Source organism: Empidonax traillii, unplaced genomic scaffold (genome assembly GCF_003031625.1).
Source record: "Empidonax traillii isolate 1590-97213 ecotype Southwest subspecies unplaced genomic scaffold, ASM303162v1 scaffold135:size1941959, whole genome shotgun sequence".
Lineage (NCBI taxonomy): Eukaryota > Metazoa > Chordata > Aves > Passeriformes > Tyrannidae > Empidonax > Empidonax traillii.
Window position 1 is genome coordinate 1,235,931 of NW_020955328.1, and position 19,189 is coordinate 1,255,119.

Consider the following 19,189-nt stretch of genomic DNA (forward strand, 5'->3'; position numbering starts at 1 on the left):
CTGCCCCATGGCTGAGCATCAGAGATGGGGTTGTAACAGAGCATCACTTGGAGCACAGGCAGAAAACAGCCGTATCCCATGTCCCACGCTCCAGCTGACAGCTCAGGATGGGAAGCAATCTCCTCTTACAAGTTACAGGAACCCATTTACACAGGGCAGACACTTCCCCTTCCACAGAGACCAGAGCGAGACCACGAATGGCAGCGGGTCAGAGCTCTCCAAACCTCCTGGACACGCTGTGGGAGGAACCCACACCCCTGGGCACCACAGCTTCCACAGCACCCTGCTGCAGCCAGCAAGGCCGCTGGGATGCAAGTCTGTGGGTGCTGGAGCCCAAGCCCACGTGGGGGATGTCCAGGGCTCTGACAGGACAGCTCTCCATGCTGAGGTTTTCCCACTCAATTGTTTCATCCGTGTTTGGGAGCTGAGCGATCCTGGGTTAAGATCTGGGTGGCTCTGACAGGGAACACACTGGAGGCAAACCTTTGGCTTTCAGTGCTTATGGAACATGTGCCACAGCATTCTCTCCCCCAAGTTAACGCAGATCAGACTCTTCTGAGGCACAGCCTTGCAGCGAGCTTTGGTGGCTGCAATCTCTTCCTAATCCAGGCTTGTTTCGGGGAAAACAGGCGGTTTTATATCCCTTTGATATGGGTCTTAGCTGCTAATGACACTAGGAAGTAAAAAGAAATGGGAATAGAAATACACAGCTATGAAGAATTAAAATAGTGAATGTAATTCAGCCAGTTCCAACAAAATTGGTAATTCCCTGAAAAACAAGCCTTGCACGGAAAACATAGAACATGAACGGTTTTGTCTTGACAGCTGGTGAGAACAACTAAGTGAAAAAGTGAATGGAATATTTCTGACTTCTCTGGACAATAAAAGGTTCCACACATTCATGAAATGTCCTTTTTTTTACTAAAGGGGTTGGTTGGGAGGCAGGGGTTGTAAATGCTCTGGAGGAAAGCAGAGGTCTGTGCTCTGACACAAGCAGTGACTGCAGATGCCAAAGGTGTGATTTTCAAAAAGCATTGATGCTTCCTTAAAGAAAAACCCAGGACTTTTAAAAGACCACAGAATGGTCTGGGTTGGATGGGACCTCAAAGCTCACCTCATTCCAACCCCCCAGCAAGAGCAGGGACACCTTCCACTAGACCAGGTTCATTCAGAATAGCCCAGAAACCTGAAGAACGACGACGAAAATAATATAACAGTTATAAGAATCATAAGCCTGGCTTGCCCAGTGGTCCTGATTTGGGCTTCAGGGAGATGCAGTGTCTGACAGAATGATGCGATGCTGTGGCAGTTGCCAGCTGAGGAGGGAGCTGGCTGGACAGCCTGGCTCGGCTCCTCTCAGCACTGAAATACTCTTTCCAAACCAACACCAAAAAAGGGTTGTTTCTAGGTCAGGACCTCAGCACTCAATTTTAACCAGGGGCTGACAGTCCAATCTGAACACAGCTGTAAAATGGATTCGCAGGAGAAGCTCTGGCATTCTTTTTGTAATTAGCAAACAGCCTGTGAGCCATGTGCCTTTAAAGGTGAAAGCTATTTTTGACATAAAAATTAGCACGTAGTTCCTCTGTCATCCCTCGGCTCCTGCTCTGGGAGCTGTGAGCGAACAATCCAAAGATAAGGAGTATAAACATGCTGAATTAAACAAATGCATAGAAGGGGATGAGGTTTAATTTGTTTTATTCTCTGACAATTAGAAGAGATTTATTTTTACACTTTTTCTCCTAAAAAGCATGGGTGAAAAGGTCCACTTAAGCACTGAGACCTCAACGGCATTTAAAAACTTGAAGTGCTTTTAATAGCTGCCTTTTGAAAATACTGTTAATCTATTTTTGAGATGGATAAACTCAGCCACCAATGAGCAGGGCAGGAGTTTTCCGAAGGGCCCAGCACTGAGAAACTGTTGTTCACTTCTCAACAACTCAGCTCCCACACGGGGACCCCGAGATAAAAACCACCACAGTGCCGGATGCTTCAAAAACCTGAGCGTTCCTCAAATCCCAGTTTTCCCTCCTTCTGCCTCTGGTGGGAATCTAACCCCGACAGCTTTGAAAATGAACCCCAGGTGGTTTTCAGGATACAGCTCTGAGTGGCTGTTTCTAAAATAAAAGTGAGGGAAGAGCAAGCAGAACTTGGAGGCTTATCAGCACCCAGAATGCCCCGGCTAATCCTCGGCAGCCCCGGCCCCTTTATGTAACCTGGGATTGCTGCAGCTCAACAGCTTACTGGGGTCTGGGTGGTTTTCTTTAAACCTCTCGTGGGCAAATGCAAACACAATAAACACTTCTTTCTTCTGCCTCTCTAAAGAAAAAGTTGTTTTAAGGGGTGAGGAAATGCTTTATTTGTGAACGAGGGCAAATAGAATTAAACTCTTATGCTGAGAATAAAATGTGTTTCTCTGTGATTCATCCTGACTGAACAGAATCTTCCCAATTCACAACACTCAGGTGTAACTCTTCGATAAAAGGCGGAATTCCGGATTTCTCCTCACCCCAAACACCCTCTGGAAGTGGTGGGGTGTTTCCAAATAAAAAATCTGCCCATTTATACCATTTACACCACTCCCGGCAGCGTGGGTGGCCGGACTGGAATACTTACGTCCCCGTGGCCGCTTCCAAAGCCGGCACCCGCGGCTCTCCTTGCGCGGAGGACGCCTCTCTGTGCCGTTCATCTGACTGCTCTGACTTTCCACGGCACAAATCCAAGGCAAAATTCAACTTTAAAACTCTCGGTCGGTGCTAAGCCATTCACCTCACGCTGAATGCTTTACGGAAACTTCAGAAGGAAAAAAAAATAAACCCCCTATTGAAGTCCTTGCAATCGGAGACCTGAATGGGCTCGATATAAACCCCACTCGGACCAACGGCAGCAATAGGCTTCCCTGGATGTTGGACTCGATCCAGCTTAAAAGTTTCCATGAAATAAACTAGGCTAAGCGCATCAGCTGCATAGAAACTAACTCGGTGTAACAGGAGCATCTGTTCTTCACATCCACCATTTTCTTAGAGCCCTTAACGCGAGGTGCCACACGGATCACCGGGTGTGACAGCTCCGGCCTCTCCGCACGGGGACGGACATGGATTAGCGGGGAGCGTGCACGTCGGATAAACTACTTGACCAGGTAGCTTTTGTTTGTCAGAAAAACAGCTTAATGTATTTGGTACGACGGCATTACAGAGCGCAGCCAATGTCCGCACTGAGACAGCTGAGGACACCTCGGACCCATTAATACACGGCACAAAGCAAATGTTTACCCAAGTACAAATGAAACAGGTCGACAATTAGCTAATGCAGCTTTGTGGACATAAACCAGGTACAGTCGAGCAGAACCAACATAAAATAAAAAGGAAACAGCCCTTTTCCTACGCCACGCTAAGAGCACCATGGTTAGTGGTTTGGGAAGCCTCTGTCACAGTGAAAAATTTCCTTGCCGGTATTTAATGTGTTTGTTCTACTGCTACACTGCTGGGATAAAAATAACAGCAGCCAGGCTGTACGAGGGACCCACTGTCAATACTGCAGTAATTGACAACATACAATTAAGTCTCACACCTGTTTATTGTAAGTAATTCATAGATAACCACTTCTAGTACACATTTTCATATTGGCTTTTAATGCTTTTGTTGGTTTCTTTTTCTTTTTTTTTTTTTTTTTTTTAAGCTCAGGGACACCCAAACTTCACCTAAGGGTCATCTCTGTGGTTACCCAGACCCGGAAGGCTACACCTACTTTGGAAAACCGGTGCCAGGCGGTGCCGTGGCCACGGGTCCCAGAGATGGCTCGCAATCTACAGGTGCCAACATGCAGGGGGGCTGTGGGCAGGGAGGGTGGGGTGCATGCGCCTGGGGCCGCGGGCCAGCCGTGCCGCTCCCCGCACGCCGAGCTCCACACAGTGCAAAAACACAGACCTCTACACAGCTGGAGGAAGAACAGTGGTAACAAAGTCATAGCTACATATTCTTCTCTACATTTTTGTTTATTGAGACAAACTAATTAAAAGGCACAAACATAGGGCATATGTTTACATGGACATTATAACAAACATATACATTAAAAGTGTAGGAATGTGTTTCCTTTCTGCTAAACAGAAAGTTCCTAAGCTTTTATATATACAAAAGTTGTACAATTTGATGTCCTAAAGTACAAAAGATCATTTATAAAATTATTTTACACTAAGCTCTATTATTTTTTTTTTGTTTGTTTTTGTTTTACTATGTAGTCCAAGCCCCTAGAACAGTTTCACGTAAGGATACAGATACCTGTCACCTGAGCCAGCAGCCTGGCAATCACTGCTCGCACGGACACGGCCGGGGAGGAACGGAAGCAGTCCAGTGTGACTGGTCAGTCCTGCTATGACTCTGTGAAAATGCACACGCTAATCTCCAGAGCTCTCAACTTCATTAAGATAAAAACATCTCAACTGTAATTTTTTTTTCCTTTTTTTTTTTTTTTTTTTTTTTTTTTTTTTTTTTTTTTTTTTTTTTTTTTTTTTTTTTTTTTTTTTTTTTTTTTTTAAACAAAGTTTTAAAAATGTGAATATGTGACATGATAGTCTAAAAAGTATATCTGTTTCCCTAGATTTTTGCTTTCTACTTTATGTACAGATAAACAGGTTAAGAAAAAAAAAAAAAAGCACATGTAGCTTAAACATGTGTGACCATTTATGGAGCAGTTCTGGGCTGGACAGCTCAGCACCCCAGAACTCCCACAAATTGATAGAAATGTGTTAACACAATAGAAGAATAACGTAAAAATGATGATGTTTGCAAATATTTACAAAGTTGAACAGATTTGCACAACACTTGATTAAGAAATAGGGGAGAAATTAAAAGACGCTCTCTGCTTGTCCTGGAGGGGCATCCTACCTAGTTAGTGGTTAGAATAAAAACTGTATACAATTTAATATAAGACAAAACTTCTAGTGAACAACTAACACGTCTGTCCCCTGCTGGAACACCAGCAGGCTCTGATTGGGAGGCAGAGGGCATAAAAATCACACCCAGGGCCTCCAGAATCTTCCAGCTTAAAGCAATATTTCTTAAGTTTCCAAGCACTCCTTTTGCTCCTAGATAAGAGTCCCATGGGGGTCTGACTGTTCAGAGACCATGTTTACATACATTTCGACTCCTCTTCTGTCAGCCATGGCTGTTTCTCACCAAACAATAACAGTTTTTTTAAAAAAAATTGTTGACTACAATGCTCTATTCCCTTAGGGTAATATGTTGGGTAATATTTACATCTCCAAATATCAGGTCACAATCCCTATTATATGTTGAAGTTAGAATGATAAGTTATCATATGCTTTGCATATCAGAGCTGGTATCACCTTTCCCATAGGGAATGCTGCCTGAAATTATCATATTCCCAAAGGTAAAATGCATATTTTCTCCAAAAATGCATTTTTTTTTTTTAAATGACAACATTGTAATGCATTTACTCATTAAGAAAAAAAAAAAACAACATCAACACAGACAAAGGTTCTACACTAGCTCAGAAACAGTGGACTTGCCTGGCAGGTTAAAATGAGCCATCCACCCTGTCACAGATACAGAGGGGTCTTTGCTAGTGTTTAGATTAAAATAATTTTCTAAGTTATAATTTGAGGGGATAAAACATAAATTTTTTTTTAATTACCTTTTTTTTGTTGTTTTTTTTTTCTTTTTTTTTCCTTTAAAAACTCTGGCAAATAAGTATCTGCTCTAATTCAGCATCAGTCAGCTACAAGGTAAAACTTACTTTAAATGAAGTGCTCCAGTGAAACTCAAGCCTGAACCATGTGAGCCAAATCAAGGGGAAGATGCTACTGTGGTCTCTGATGGTGTTGCCCCAGTGTCTTAGTCTGAATTTATTATGAACTAAAACAAAACAAAACAAAAAACCCAACAGAACAAAACAAAACAAAAACAAAAAAAAAAAAAAGAAAAAGAAAAAAAACCAAAACAAAACAAAAAACCCAACCAAACAAAACCCAAAAAAGAACTGCTGGTAAGGATTCCATTTTAATCCTTTTTAATACTGTTTCGAACTTGTTTACCAGGGAGGAGAGGTGGGCAAGGCCTGGGGCAGGAAAGGCATGCTCTCCACTGGTCTCATGGCTATGTTGAGGGGACCAGCCAGCGTCATGGGCGTGGGCAGGTTCATGGGGGACGTGATGGTGACGGGGTGCGCTATGTTCACTGGAGCCGTGACCGGCGTGGGCAGGTTCACCGGGGTGGTGAGCGTGAGGGGCGAGGTCATGGACAGAGGACTGGTTATAGTTACAGGATGCCCTAAGTTCATCGGACTGGATATATTAACTGCACTTGATACATTTACGGGACTTCTCATGCTCATTGCAGCTGCCACTGTGACTGGGTTTGTGATAGTCCCAGAAGCCACAGAGGACGTTATATTGAATGGAGTAGTAAGAGTCACAGGCGTAGTAGCAGCAGTGGAGGTTTGGCACAAGTTAGCAGCTTCTAAAAATGAGACATAAAAAAGACAAAAAGTTTTTAACACATAAAAAAAACCTCATGGACAAGATTTAAACAAAACAAAACAAAACAAAAAAACCCAAAACCCAAACAAGAACAAGTACAAATTCTGGAATAATTTTTCTTTAGGAATTATTAGTAAGTTAAAACCATTAACATTCTATAGCCTACAGGAAATACAAACTCTCATGCAGATCATTTCAATTCAGTATTTTTTTTTTTTTTTCCTGAGAATTCAAGTGAGGTTGTCTTAGCAAGAGGGTTTCCACGTTCATAAAAACAGTATCGTACAATCAAAAAAATTCTCCCAAGAGGAACATTAGAAATAGAGGAGAGAGTGTACATACCGAATGGTACGTACTCTATAGCCTTCTCAAAGGTGAACTGACATTCTGTGAAGGTTTTAAAAAGTCATTATTAGGGACTGATAAGCAAAGCTCGTTTCAATATTTACCTGCTTATTTCAGTCTTAATTACTGCTACTTAATTGCTCCACTGCTCACAGTACCTCTACTCCAAGCCTACCCCAGCAGTACATCCTTCAACCCCCTTCAGCTCCTCAGCTTCCACATGAGCCACAGCTCCACCCCACATTTGTTTTGGGGGTTTTTTGGGGTGGTTTAGCAGCAAGCAGGAATGAAGTGCCGAGCAGGGGAGGGCCAGGAGGGCAGCGGGCAGGGGCTGGGGAGCAGGGCCGGGCACTGGGGAGCAGGGCTGGTGAGGGGGGGCCGGGGGGGACGGAGGGCTCTCTACACATCCATCAGCACCACCTGCCGGCTACCCACACCAGGAGGCTCCAAAAACAGGAGGAGGGGAAAGGGGAGGGCTGACTGCTCAAGAAACCCGGGGAAATCGTGTTCTACGTCAACGTTACGGCATGGCTAAGTCGTGTCTTATTCCACATTTGTAGGGCAGGACCCCAAGCTCAGTCACACCCACGTGTCAGAGGTAAAAACCAGGAGCAAAGAGTCCGCTTTGCCACTCTGGCAATACAAATGTAACTTTGAAAGTAAAATTAGCCCCATTCAAGGGTTACTGTTGGTTCTTCAAAGTCCATAGCTAGGAGGGGTGGAAAGGAAGGGAAAGAGTAAAAAAAAAAAAAAAAAAAAATTGTGAAAATAAATTGTATTAGACTAAAAAAAAAATCCCATCTAGTCTTGCAAAGCCACCACAACAAGTGGCACTAGCACAGGAGAACTAGCAAGGAAAGAGCAGCTCAGGCATGGCACTGACTGGTCTAACTTCACCTTCAAGCACAGTCACACCCAAAGACACATCCCACCCGTGCCCCTTCCCCACTTAAACAAAGCTAACAGCACCAGTCTGACACCACTCCTACCTACCCACCTCCCTCACCCCCCATCCTGCCCCAAACCACTTCTGTTAAAGCACATTCAATAATCTCAATAAGAAATGAAGGCATAAAGGAACAAGACATAGGAAGAAACAAGCAGGAAAATAATTCTCAAGAGATTTTCTAAATCCACCACCCATTTGCTTTATCTGTTTAGTGGCCTGCTGATATTTACGTTTCTGTTATCAGTACATATTAACACGAATAAGCTGTTTCTATGCTGTCTAGAATTCAATTACTGGCATAACAAGGCAAAAGGAGCAAGCAGCCTAAAACACAAACAAGACCTAGAAAAATAAAACAGATTGAAGAAACTGAAAGGAAGGTTAGGAGAAAAGAAAAAAAATAAGGTGAGTCAAAAACATTCTAAAAACAGCCAGTGAAAAACAATAAGTGGTCACTAAGAGCTTCTAAAACATGTAATCCACAAGAGTCACATGACAGGCATTAGAAATCAAACTGTTGTGAAACAAATAAGCAGCTGTAATGGGAGAGTTTAAACTACTATACCCTAAAAACACTGAACTGAAGCAATTTGTTCTTTACAAACTGACACAGTGACCAACAACAGGAAGCAATTCCTCTTTGATTGTGGCAGCACAGGTAAGGTAAGCTGTGGTCCAGCGCTAATGAAAAACAGGATCACTGATTAGTTCATTTTGTAATGAAAAAAAAGCAACAGAGAGAGAAGAGTAAGTTCTCTGAGGTCTAGAAAAAGGCCAGGAGAGTTACAGGATGATAAAGTAGATGGGAATAAACTGGGAGAGAAGAGATGAACAGGAACAGAAAGCACACACACACAAACTGGGGATGCAAAGACAAGAGGGGGTGTGTGTATATACACATATATATATATATATACACACACAAGTGAACAAGGTAAATATGCACAAACACAGCTCAAAGCCACAGGCAAGTCAAAGCCCACACTCCTTCCCTGGAGCAGACACAGCCTCCCTTTGTAACTGATGGCTGCTATGGACACAGAGAGCAGAGGGAGCAAGCAAAGAGTTCCTTTAACACAGCCTAATCCTGGGCCTGTTTCCTCCTGCTGGTTCTTAGCTGGGACTTCTAACGCCGAGAACGACACTGTCCTGTAAGACACCCTTCCTGACACCTTGAACTGCCTGCAGAACTGCACACTGCACTGCCTCACACACCTAAACCCGTCAATATTGGTCTGGTTTACCTTTCTTCCTCGCTTTGACGGCCTCTTCCCACAATCTCAGGGTCTCTACCTGCTTTCCAGGCCAACTTGTTACGTGTTGCTGCTGCTGCTGCTGTTGCTGCTGCTGCTGTTGTTGTTGCTGTTGTTGTTGCTGCTGCTGCTGCTGCTGTTGCTGTTGTTGTTGCTGCTGTTGCTGCTGCTGTTGCTGTTTCTGGTTGCTGGTCTCTTCACTCATGCATGCTATGCCAATTAAGTAAGAACACAAATTCACCTTGAAAAGTTACTCCGTTTTCTGCTGAGATCACAAAGGCAACTTCCATAAAGAGCGTGTGGAATCTCACAGGATTCCAAGAGCAAAAAATCACAGAGGTGTTTAAAACCATGTAATTAACTCTGTGCTTGATATAAAACTACTTTTCCAAGAGCTAAAAACCAGAATGCAAGTCAAGAACATCTGCTTTAACTGCTGAAAATGGACTTCCTTTCTGATTATTTAGTTTGTGTTTAGGAAGAAGGAAATCAAAGACTCTAGTGAGCCTCTAGAACTCAAGCTGATTCCATCTTTTCTAAACCTCAGCTCCAGCTTAAGAAAAAGAAATAAAAAGCTTTTTCAATTTTTATTACAAGTATGACTTAAACTTTCAGTTTACCTTTACATCACAGAACAGCCTGTCACTGCTCCCTGGCCACAGTACAGCTCATCATTTCCACCTCTAACAACTGCTCTAAATGCCTCATGTGAACTGGCTTGGGAAGCCAGAGCTGTAACCCTATACCTTAAAAAATACTTCACATCCAAATTTCCTACTAAGCTCAACAATCAGGCATTTCAGACATTCCCAGTACCTTCAAATTATCCAGGAGTAACAGCAAAGATGTTGTAAACTAATACAGTTTAAGAGGCTTTAAGGACAAAGTTTCTGAAGACATTCCTTACATCTTCCTCTTGATTCCCCTGAAAACCCATTTTATATTACTAACCCTGCGGGTTAACTTAAGTTACAGGCATTTGAAAGTCAAGTCTTCGTTTGTTTGCTGAGCACTCCCAGGTCCTGGCTGCAGCACCTCCACAGAGGTTAAGACCAGAAGGAACTATTACAAACATCTCATCTGACCTCCTGCACATCACCAGTCAGATGCCATTAATGCCCAAAACACATCAGGGCTGGATTTAAATCCTCTTCTTGTCAGCTACTGCCAGAGGGAGGAAACATTAAGCCTCGGGGTCAAAGCTCAGCGAACGTAGAGAAATCTTTCTCCTGATTTTGATGAGCTTTAGGTGATGCTTTAAACCTGAAACCTGGCAGATTTTAGCAGTTCTTAAATAGCCTAAAATCTCCAAACTATCTGTTGGACTTCCAGGCCTGCATAGTTCAGGAAGCACTGTAATCAGAAGGTGAGAAAACCTGGTCACTCTCACAAACTGCAGGGCATTCCTAAGGGATAAGAGCACAGGGTAGCAGCAAACCAGTTCCACACATGCCAATTCTTGAGCTGAAGCAGTTTCTGTCATTAAATATCTACTTTTAAGAGGTGTGACCACCCAGGCTGATGGGCTGTCGCATTTTAACTTCATCAAAGGCAATTCCCTTCGCACACACACTTATTATTAGAAATGTTTGTAAAACGTTCACCTACTTTTATTGATGCCTTGTTTACAGGTATTACAGTTGATACTTTGGCTCTGCCCGTGTGTCTTTAAGTGGCTGGTGATATATGCTGCACTCAGAAGTTTACCACAGATATTACACGATACCTTTCCTTCATGGCGCACCATGTGTGTCCGCAGTCTGTCTTTGGTGGCAAAGGCAGCAGTGCACGTCTAGATGGGGGACAACAGTTACACTTGAGGTGCAGACAGCAGCATCACAGGAGCAGCTAAGGCCCTCTGAGAGCCCTTTTTGACCTTGCAGGTCCTAACAGTACCCTACATGTATTGACAACATGAAGTTTTACCTGTATTTATAGAGAAACCAAAATCAAACTACTAAACAGAGACTGAGAGTGGTACTTGTTTCTGAGACAATCAGGACAAAAATCATACTCAATACTACTTGAACTTTCTTAAAATAGCAGGTTGCCTGACCCTCCCAAAGCAAGAGGGAGCTTATAAAAAAGCCTGGAGCAGGCAAAGTTGTTTTTTGATATAATTTTACAGTACAAATACGAACTTGATCTCTTGAATTGCTCAATTACGTCTGTTCCCATCCAGAACAAGGAAATAAAACCTCTTCCTAATGCTATTCTTTTTACCCAAGCCTTTTATTTAATAAGATGAGTCAGTAAAACAGAGGTTGGAATAAGCATGGATATTTCAAGCAAAACAGTTAATTGTTCAAGGGCAATTTAATTATTTTTCCTAGACTCAGTCATCAACTTACGACAACTCGCCTTCCCCTTCCAGCAAAATAACGGATCCAGAATCAACCATTCCCATCCATTTTAAATAGATGTACTGAGAGACATTTGATTTAAACATGCTGAGAAACACACTGCACACATTACTCCACAAATCAGCACTGAGCTGAGGATGCTGTTACAACCCTACTACTAAGTTAAGCATATGGTAAAATAGAGCAACTACGCTGTTCTCCAAGAAAGCAAAAAGCCTCTAATCTTCCTAAAAAAGCAGCCACAGCATCTTTTTAAACTTCCACCAGCACTCCAGCACTGTGTTATGCGGGTGGATGTGGCTTTACTCCTAAACTTGCTTTTCAAAGCAAAGTCTGGGAGCAAATACAGCTCTGGAAAGATTCACCTGAGATTGTACCAATAAAATAAGGTATTGTTCTTAATAAATCATTGCAGCCCTTACTTGGCATTTGAAGGGTCTCTCTGTTGAGTGAACGTGTTTAACGTGACAGCTTAAATGATCAGGCCTGCAAAAAAGAGAGGAACAGGAGAAAAATGCACCGTTACAAACACAGAGTAAGGACACCTTGGCTAGTGGGCTGACACTGCTGGTGACCCCCTGCAGCCCCAGAATAAATACCTTCTCCTCATCTACCAGCAGCTGTCACCCAGAGCTCCTCACAGTTACCCTGGGACCCAATCTGCAGCTTAAAATTAACCCTGTTCTCCTTACACCCCCCAGAAAGGTACATTTGGCCACACCTTGCACAAAGGGGAGAGCGCAGCAGCTGTAAAGGTTGATGTTTTCTCTGCTGCAAGCACAGGTACAAACACAGCCAGCAGCAATGCAAGCTCCCCCCAGAGCTCTGTCAGTGCCCTCAGCCCTGCTGCAGGACCAGGTGACACTTCCCCTGCCCTGCCCATTCGGTCACAGACTGTGGCAAAGGCTGGTAAGGGGCTCCATGCCCACCCCCATGACACAGACGTGTCCTACAGGACCTGGATGAGGTTGTGAAGCCATTTCCAACCACTCTCCTACAAAAGTGACTGTTCTGGCCACTGCTAACCTGGCTCAGATGGGGGGACCCCCACCCTGGAGGCAGACAAGGCTCTTTCTCCCCTCACCAATCTCCCAGAGGCCTGGTTCTCCCAGCCCCTCGGCCCTTCCTGCGCGTGAAGAGCCGCCAGAGGAGCGCGCCCGGGATTGGCTACACGGTACCTCGAGAAGCCTTTTCCACAAACGCCACAGGTGTAGGGTTTCGTGATGCCCCCTTCGTGAGACCTCACGTGGTAGGTCATGCGATCCTTTCTCTTGAAGCGCTGATTGCAAATGGGACATTCGAAGGGTTTCTCGTCGGAGTGGGACAGCTTGTGCCGGTTGAGGTGGTAGACATCCCTGAAGGCCTTTCCACACATCTCACAGGCGTGGTTCTTCTTCACGGGCTTGCTGGGCTTCTTCACCGTCTGCGTCACCGCCATGGCCGTGGCGCCGGCGCTGCTGCTGGGGTTGGTGGCAGAGGAAGACGTAGTGACAGTGGACAGGATGCCTGCGATAGTCGAAACCAGCGAACTCCGGCTGTTGTCACCAGCGATGGTCGAGATAAGGGGCACCATTGTGGTGGGAGTTTTCTTTGGCCGTGACACTAACTTTATCCCTGTGTGGCAGGACTCGTGACGCCTCAAATGGTAGCTGTCCCTGAAAGCTTTGCTGCAGTAAGTGCACACAAAGGAGGTTTTAGGTTTTTCCTTTTTAATCCCAACAATAGCATCCTTTAATGTTTCTGGTGCAGGCTGAGGTTTCTGCGTTATTGGTAAGGGCAGAATCGGCTTCTGATCGGGCGGCTCAACAGCAGAGCTCAGGAGAGGCAACAAACTGTTCTGTGCTGCCTGCTGTTGGTGATGGGAGGCTTCGTGTGCCTAAAACCAAACATTCACACTTAAATTCTCTGGATGGGTGCTCGCTTTAACACGGTGAGAACATTTACAAACGACAGGAAAGCACATTCTAGACTAAAAGCCGTGGAAGGAACAACAGGGGAAGGTTACATAATTCTGGTTTTGGACAAGATAAACCGCTCCTCGCACTGTAAATGCACTCGCTGTGCAGATCCTGCGGTAAGTGTAGGACACAGCACAACAACCAAAGAATTATTAAGTTTCCGGAGGGCAACTTTTTATGGAAGACAACGAGATGCTTGTCAGATCTTTTACTAACACGGCGTTTGATCTTTACATAACAGATAACTCATTTTGCTAATGATTGTATCAGATGCCACCTTGGGACCGTCTCTGGAGCTGACGAAGGTACTGACAGGAGTTGCAAAATAACGCCCCACCTTTAAGTCGAGCTCAGTGCACACCGAAAATTGAACTGCAGCCACAGAGAGCCAGGATGTGATAAGGCGTCTTATTTAAACAGCGCGTTCATACCAGTGTGCCAGCACTGAAACCAAAGCAACTGGAATCGGGAGCTGTCTAAAGCCACATCTCTATATTTAGCAGGTTCCTGATGCATTTATCCACTGACCACTGTGCTCTCTGTGTCTGGAACTAACAAGAATAGCGACACGGCCTTTTTCTCTTCGTCAGCAGCTACTTTGTGCTAGGAAGACAAGCTAATCGATATGCACTGGGAGACACCCAGAGATGCTGGAGAGCACACACAGGGGGTGTTGGGGAAAAAACTCTGAAAGCTGTCTGAAAACAGCCAATACCAACTGACTTTGAACTACAGAATCAGTGGGAGAAGCTACAAGAGGGGATTGTAGCCAGCAGGGCTCAGCTGAGCCGCAGCCTGCACCACCACGGGCTGTGCTGCACCATGCTTGGCTATTCTAAGGCAGAAAACACTGTTATTAAAACTCATCCAGTCAGATTGGGACAAAACCCTGGCAGATACAATTTTAAAGTGGTTTAGAAACCACACAGACCAATTCAGCCTAATGGAGCATTAAAATAAATCACTCCAGCACCTTAAGCCAGTTTAAGCGCATCTGTATTCAAGATGTGCCTCGGTCTCATCAGACCAGTTTTAAATCAGGCTCGTTATTAACGCAGCGTGCCAGGCCTGAAGCTGAGTTTGGGGAAACTTGCATTCCCATTAGATCGGTATTGCAGCCTTCCAGGACTCCTTTCCTACAGCTACCCTTACAAAACAGCATGACTCGAGGCTGCGAGAGCTGAATAAAACACTGTGCTGGTGTGTGACCCCAACCTGCCAACTTCTACATCAGCTGAGGATGGACAGTGCTAGGCAGTGCACTCAGGCTAATGCTATTCCCACAGGAATCCATTTCAGCACGTCCTTTGGAGAAGCCAGGATTTCTAGAAGCTCCCTTTGGGACTTTTTCCCAGTTGGATCTGGAGGCTTGGCCTCTCTGGATCGCAGCAGGCCGCTGCAGAGCACCTCTCCCTGGCTGCAGGATGGCTCCTGCCCCTCACAAGCCCATCATCACTCCAATCTCACTTTTCAGGAGCGTGATGCTGGTGATCTTCGGATAGAAACCACCAGTGGATACCAACACTAACCTATGTGGGGAGGAATATGAGCTCCCTAACACTACAAGCCTATCCAACACGAGAACAGTTGACGGGATGACGCCTGGATTTGGGACGGTAACAGGAGACAAAACTTGTGGGGATCATTAGGAGCCAGGCCAGCCTGTCCATCTCTATCTGCATTTTCCATCCCGCCTGTGCCCAAGGTCAGGATGCAACAGGTAGGCTGGATATTACCACACCTGCCTGGCCACAGCAGCCACCTCAAACAACAGCCCCAGGGGCTGCTTTGCAGAGCGATTGCTGAAGAGCCGGATCCAGAACTCTCCTGGAGGCGACGCTGCTAAATCAGGGCACTGCACAAGCTCCAGCAACTCCACTAAACTTTTCCCTGACTTCAGTGTCAATTGTGGATTTTCAACCATTTATTTTCCGTGGTTTTAAGAGGGCATTGAGACACCCACACTGCACGAAAATAGAGTCTGCATGATACACACCAAGAGCACAGTACTGAGCAAGTTAAGCACTTCAAGATAATTTTAATTTAAAAAAAAATTTGAAATGTTTTACAACTTTAAACGAGCATTAAGCAGTGTGGTTAAGCTGCACCAGAAGGCACTGCAGAACACCTAATGATAGCTCCAGAGATACAGTTTCAAAGGCAGAGCTAGCAGATCGGATAATGGAGAGCCCAAATCCTTTGGACAAGGTTCAAACTTAGGCAGTTTATGGATATTTTTAAGCCTCAAAGAATCGTCAGCACTTCAAGGTAATGATGTACTTATTCCTACGAATCCGATGGAGACAGTGGACATAAAACAATGTATATTCAAAAGGCTACAGGCCATGGAGCTGCTGCTTATATAAGTCTGCTTATCTTGGTTCCCAGAGAGCCGGCGTTATTAGCACCGTCCTGCCCGCAGCCCCCGAGCCACGAGCCGTGTTCCTCAGTTTCCAAGGGCTGCCTGCCTTAAAGCCTTTTAAAAAAGGATCAGGCAGCATTTTTTTTTTAACTCCCCGCTGGAGAAGGGAAGGCAGCACCTGCTGCACGCCTCTCGCGGGCGCTGCTATTCAGGCTCCCACCACGGTTTTACTTGACCCAGAATTAACGTCAAGTCAACATTTTGGGGGTATTTTGATGGCCTGGGACAGGCTCTGGTGCAAAACCCCCTCGTTCTGTCACTAGCTTCTTCCCTGGTGTGGTGGGGGAGAGCAAACAAAAACCCCTGCAATCCGTGACCCGCAGTGTAGGATGTGGCATTGTGAACTTCCAATGCCAGAGGCTAAAATATTTTTGTGCTCCAGCCTTAATGTGAGAGCAACAAATTAGGATGAGTCATATCTTGAACGCTCTATCTGATGGATGAGTCCTCCTCACATTAACAGAGACAACTTTCGCTTCCCAACCAGATCCTAAAAGTGGGTTTCAAAATAAGCATTTCGGGGACTAAGGAGATCCAAACAAGAACTGCTTATTCAGTAGCACGATTGTTCCTTTAGAAAGGGATACAATTCATCAAAATGCCACCTAAAAACAATCAAACAACTTTATTTGGAAGGAGCGATTTACAGTCACACAGCCCATTGCTACAGGACTAAAATTACGACGCCGAAACCTCCTCCGAAAACATTTGGCTAAAAATTACAACTTTATATCCCGGGTATTTAACTGTCCCTCAGGAATCCTGTCCTAGCTGGAACACACACTTGGCTTAAAACTCCCCCCAGGAAGAACGAGCGTGAATATTCAGTCACTCGCATTTGTTATTTAACTGACACAGGGGAGAGGCTTTTAAATCCACTTTTTTAAACTAATTTTAACTAATTAGTTGGGTCTTAGCTGATGTGTGCTGTGAGAATGAAAAGAAGAAAGTCACATCAGGAGTGCCTTAATGCTGCTTGCAGCTGGGTGCACTGGGATGCTCGCATCCCAAATCATTGATTTTAATAAAATCACTCCAGAAACGATATTCAGCATTTATTAGGAGGTCTGAAAGCTTTATTACTTGGGGGAAAAAAAAAAAAAAAGGAATCAGAGGAAAATTTCCACGTCACAGTTTTATGAAGATGCTTCCGAGTCGCATGCTGGGAAAGTGAACTGCTGACTCCTTAATTAAAAGCAGCAAAGGCGACTCCTAAATCAGCCTGTGACATCACTATTTCAAAACTCAGCACCTTCAAAAAAAAAACACGGACGAGCAGCGAGGAGCTGGACACGTACTTGAAAGCATTACTTGGCATTTCTCAGAGCCTGCTGCAATACCGTCCTGCCAGCCCAGGAAAAATTTCCCCTGGAAAACGCTCAGCTGGGAGGCAGCGAGGCACTACAGCAGCCCCGGCTAGCAGGGAGATGGCCCTAAACTAAGGAGATTAACTTCCTAGCGTGAAGTTTCCTACGTGCGAATCACAACTGCCCACTAGAGTGAGAAATAATTCACCAGACCTCAGCCAAACTCGATGGCATCACCCGCATCCATCACGAAAAGGCGGAAAACCCAGCGCCCAGCTCCCGGTACCGGCTCCCCGGAACATTCCCGGCGTGTTTTCGGAGGCAGAGAACCCGAGCGAGTGACTCATCCCTTGGTACTTGCAAGGGACGAATTTTTCCTCTCTAAAGGAATGGTGCTCGCTCTTGGCGGATTTATTCATTCAACTCAGGTTTTCAAACTCGTGTCACGGGTTGGGTTTGGGTTTAATTCCGAAGAGGACACTGAGGAAGCGAGCGGGCCGCCACCGGGAATGTGCAAAGAGGATTATTTTACCTTGAGAAAGGTGATGTGCTGAGCTTTTTTTTTTTTTTTTTTTTTTTTTTTTTTTTCGCTGCTGCTGCAATCGCACATTTTATGTTTTCCAGCTCAAAAAGAGCAGGAGAAAACAATCCAGCGTGAAAGGGCTCGCGAGGCTCACAAAAGCCAGGCGAGGATTTTTTTTTTTTTTTTTTTTTTTTCTGGTACACTGGATTTTCTTCGGAATTACATAAACAGCGGTGTTTTTAAGTCAGTCTTTCGCCGACAGAAAGGGGGAAAATTGTGACTCAGTTGGCAAAGGGAGGGGTTGCACGCTCCACCGTCCCTATTCCTCCCCATTCCCGTTAGGATTTCGCCAGTTTTTACAGAAATCCGGCCCGCTCGCGTCCTATTTTAAAAGAAAACAAGCTCCCTCGTCAGCCGGCCCTGAGTCAGGCTGTTTAAAGAGGGATTAATTTATTCTCCCAGACACGGCGTTTGTTCCATCGGGGTTTTGTTGGAGCCCGGTGGAAGCTCGGGGTTGGTTTTTTTTTTTGTTGTTGTTGTTGTTGTTTTTCTCTTTGGGCGGGGGATGGGGGTGGAAGAGAAAAACAAACACCAAAAAAATAATAAAATTAAAAAAAAAAAAAAAAAGGCGCGATTTCATGTTTTGGAGGGGAGGAGAAAAAAAAAATAAAAATAAAACACGACTGCGAATCCACGGTTTGCGAGGGAAGCGGGAAGGGAGCGCGCTGCGGGGCGGCGGCGGAGGGAGAAAGTGCAGGAGGGAAGGAGCGAGAAGCGGAGCCGCGGGGCCCGTGAGGCGCTGCCCGGCGGGCCGGGCCGGGCCGGGCCGGGCCGGGGGCGGGCGGGGGCCGGGCGGGCGCGCTGAGTGACAGCCCGGCCCGGCGGGGACCGGCGGGGCCGCGGCCGTGAGGGAGGGAGGGGGGGCGCGGGCAGCGCCGCCGCCGCCGCCGCCGCCGCCGCGGGGCCTCACCTGAAAGAGGAACGCGGTCCAGTTGGCCTCCATGGCGGGGGCGGCGCGGCCCCGGGCGGCGGCGGCGGCGGCTGCGGCGGGCGGTCCCCCCGTCGCTCCCTCCCCCGGGCCGCAGCTACATGGAGCCGACAACAAAGCGGCGGCGGCGGCGGCGGCTCAACATGGCAGCGCCGAGCGGCCGCTTCCGCTAACCTCGGGCTGCACCACTGCGGCCCAGAGGGGGGAGGCGGCGGCGCGGCGCCCCGGCGGGGCGGCGATGGCCCGGGCGGCCGCGGCGCCGCCCCCGCCGCTCCCCTCGCCGCGGGGCGGGCGGCGGGCCCGGGGCGGCGCGGCGGGGCGGCGGCGCGGGCGGCGGGGCCGGGGCGGCGCGGCGGGCCGGCCGCCCCCCCCGCGGGGCTGGCAATGGGCCGGTCCCGGGCTGGGGAAGCCGAGCTGTGGCGAGAGAAGATGGAGGAGCGGCCGAGGTGTCCGGGGCCGCCGCGCCGCCCGCCCCGGCCCGGCCCCGGGGCCGCCGCGCCGCCCGCCCGCCCCTTCTCCCCTCCCCGCCCGCCGCCCCCGCCCGCCGCGCCGGCAGGGAGGGAGGGAGGGAGAGGGAGGGAGCCG

The 19,189-nt window shown here is 46.7% G+C and overlaps 1 protein-coding gene across 3 annotated transcripts; it reads right to left on the reverse strand.

Moving 5' to 3' along the window:
- Positions 1-3,975: 3,975 nt before the first annotated feature.
- VEZF1 (vascular endothelial zinc finger 1) lies at positions 3,976-18,759 on the reverse strand. Of its 3 annotated transcripts, none has more exons than XM_027883840.1 (7): positions 18,587-18,759; positions 12,585-13,282; positions 11,829-11,892; positions 10,652-10,835; positions 9,035-9,253; positions 6,839-6,883; positions 3,976-6,476 (listed from the first exon to the last, which is right to left on the reverse strand). In XM_027883840.1, the coding sequence occupies exons 1-7, from the start codon at positions 18,617-18,619 to the stop codon at positions 6,049-6,051; spliced, it is 1,671 nt and encodes a 556-aa protein (XP_027739641.1). In that variant the 5' UTR covers positions 18,620-18,759; the 3' UTR covers positions 3,976-6,048. The 3 variants fall into 3 exon arrangements, with proteins under 3 accessions (XP_027739641.1, XP_027739642.1, XP_027739643.1); XM_027883841.1 differs by lacking the exon at positions 18,587-18,759 and adding an exon at positions 17,307-17,642; XM_027883842.1 differs by lacking the exon at positions 6,839-6,883.
- Positions 18,760-19,189: the final 430 nt, after the last annotated feature.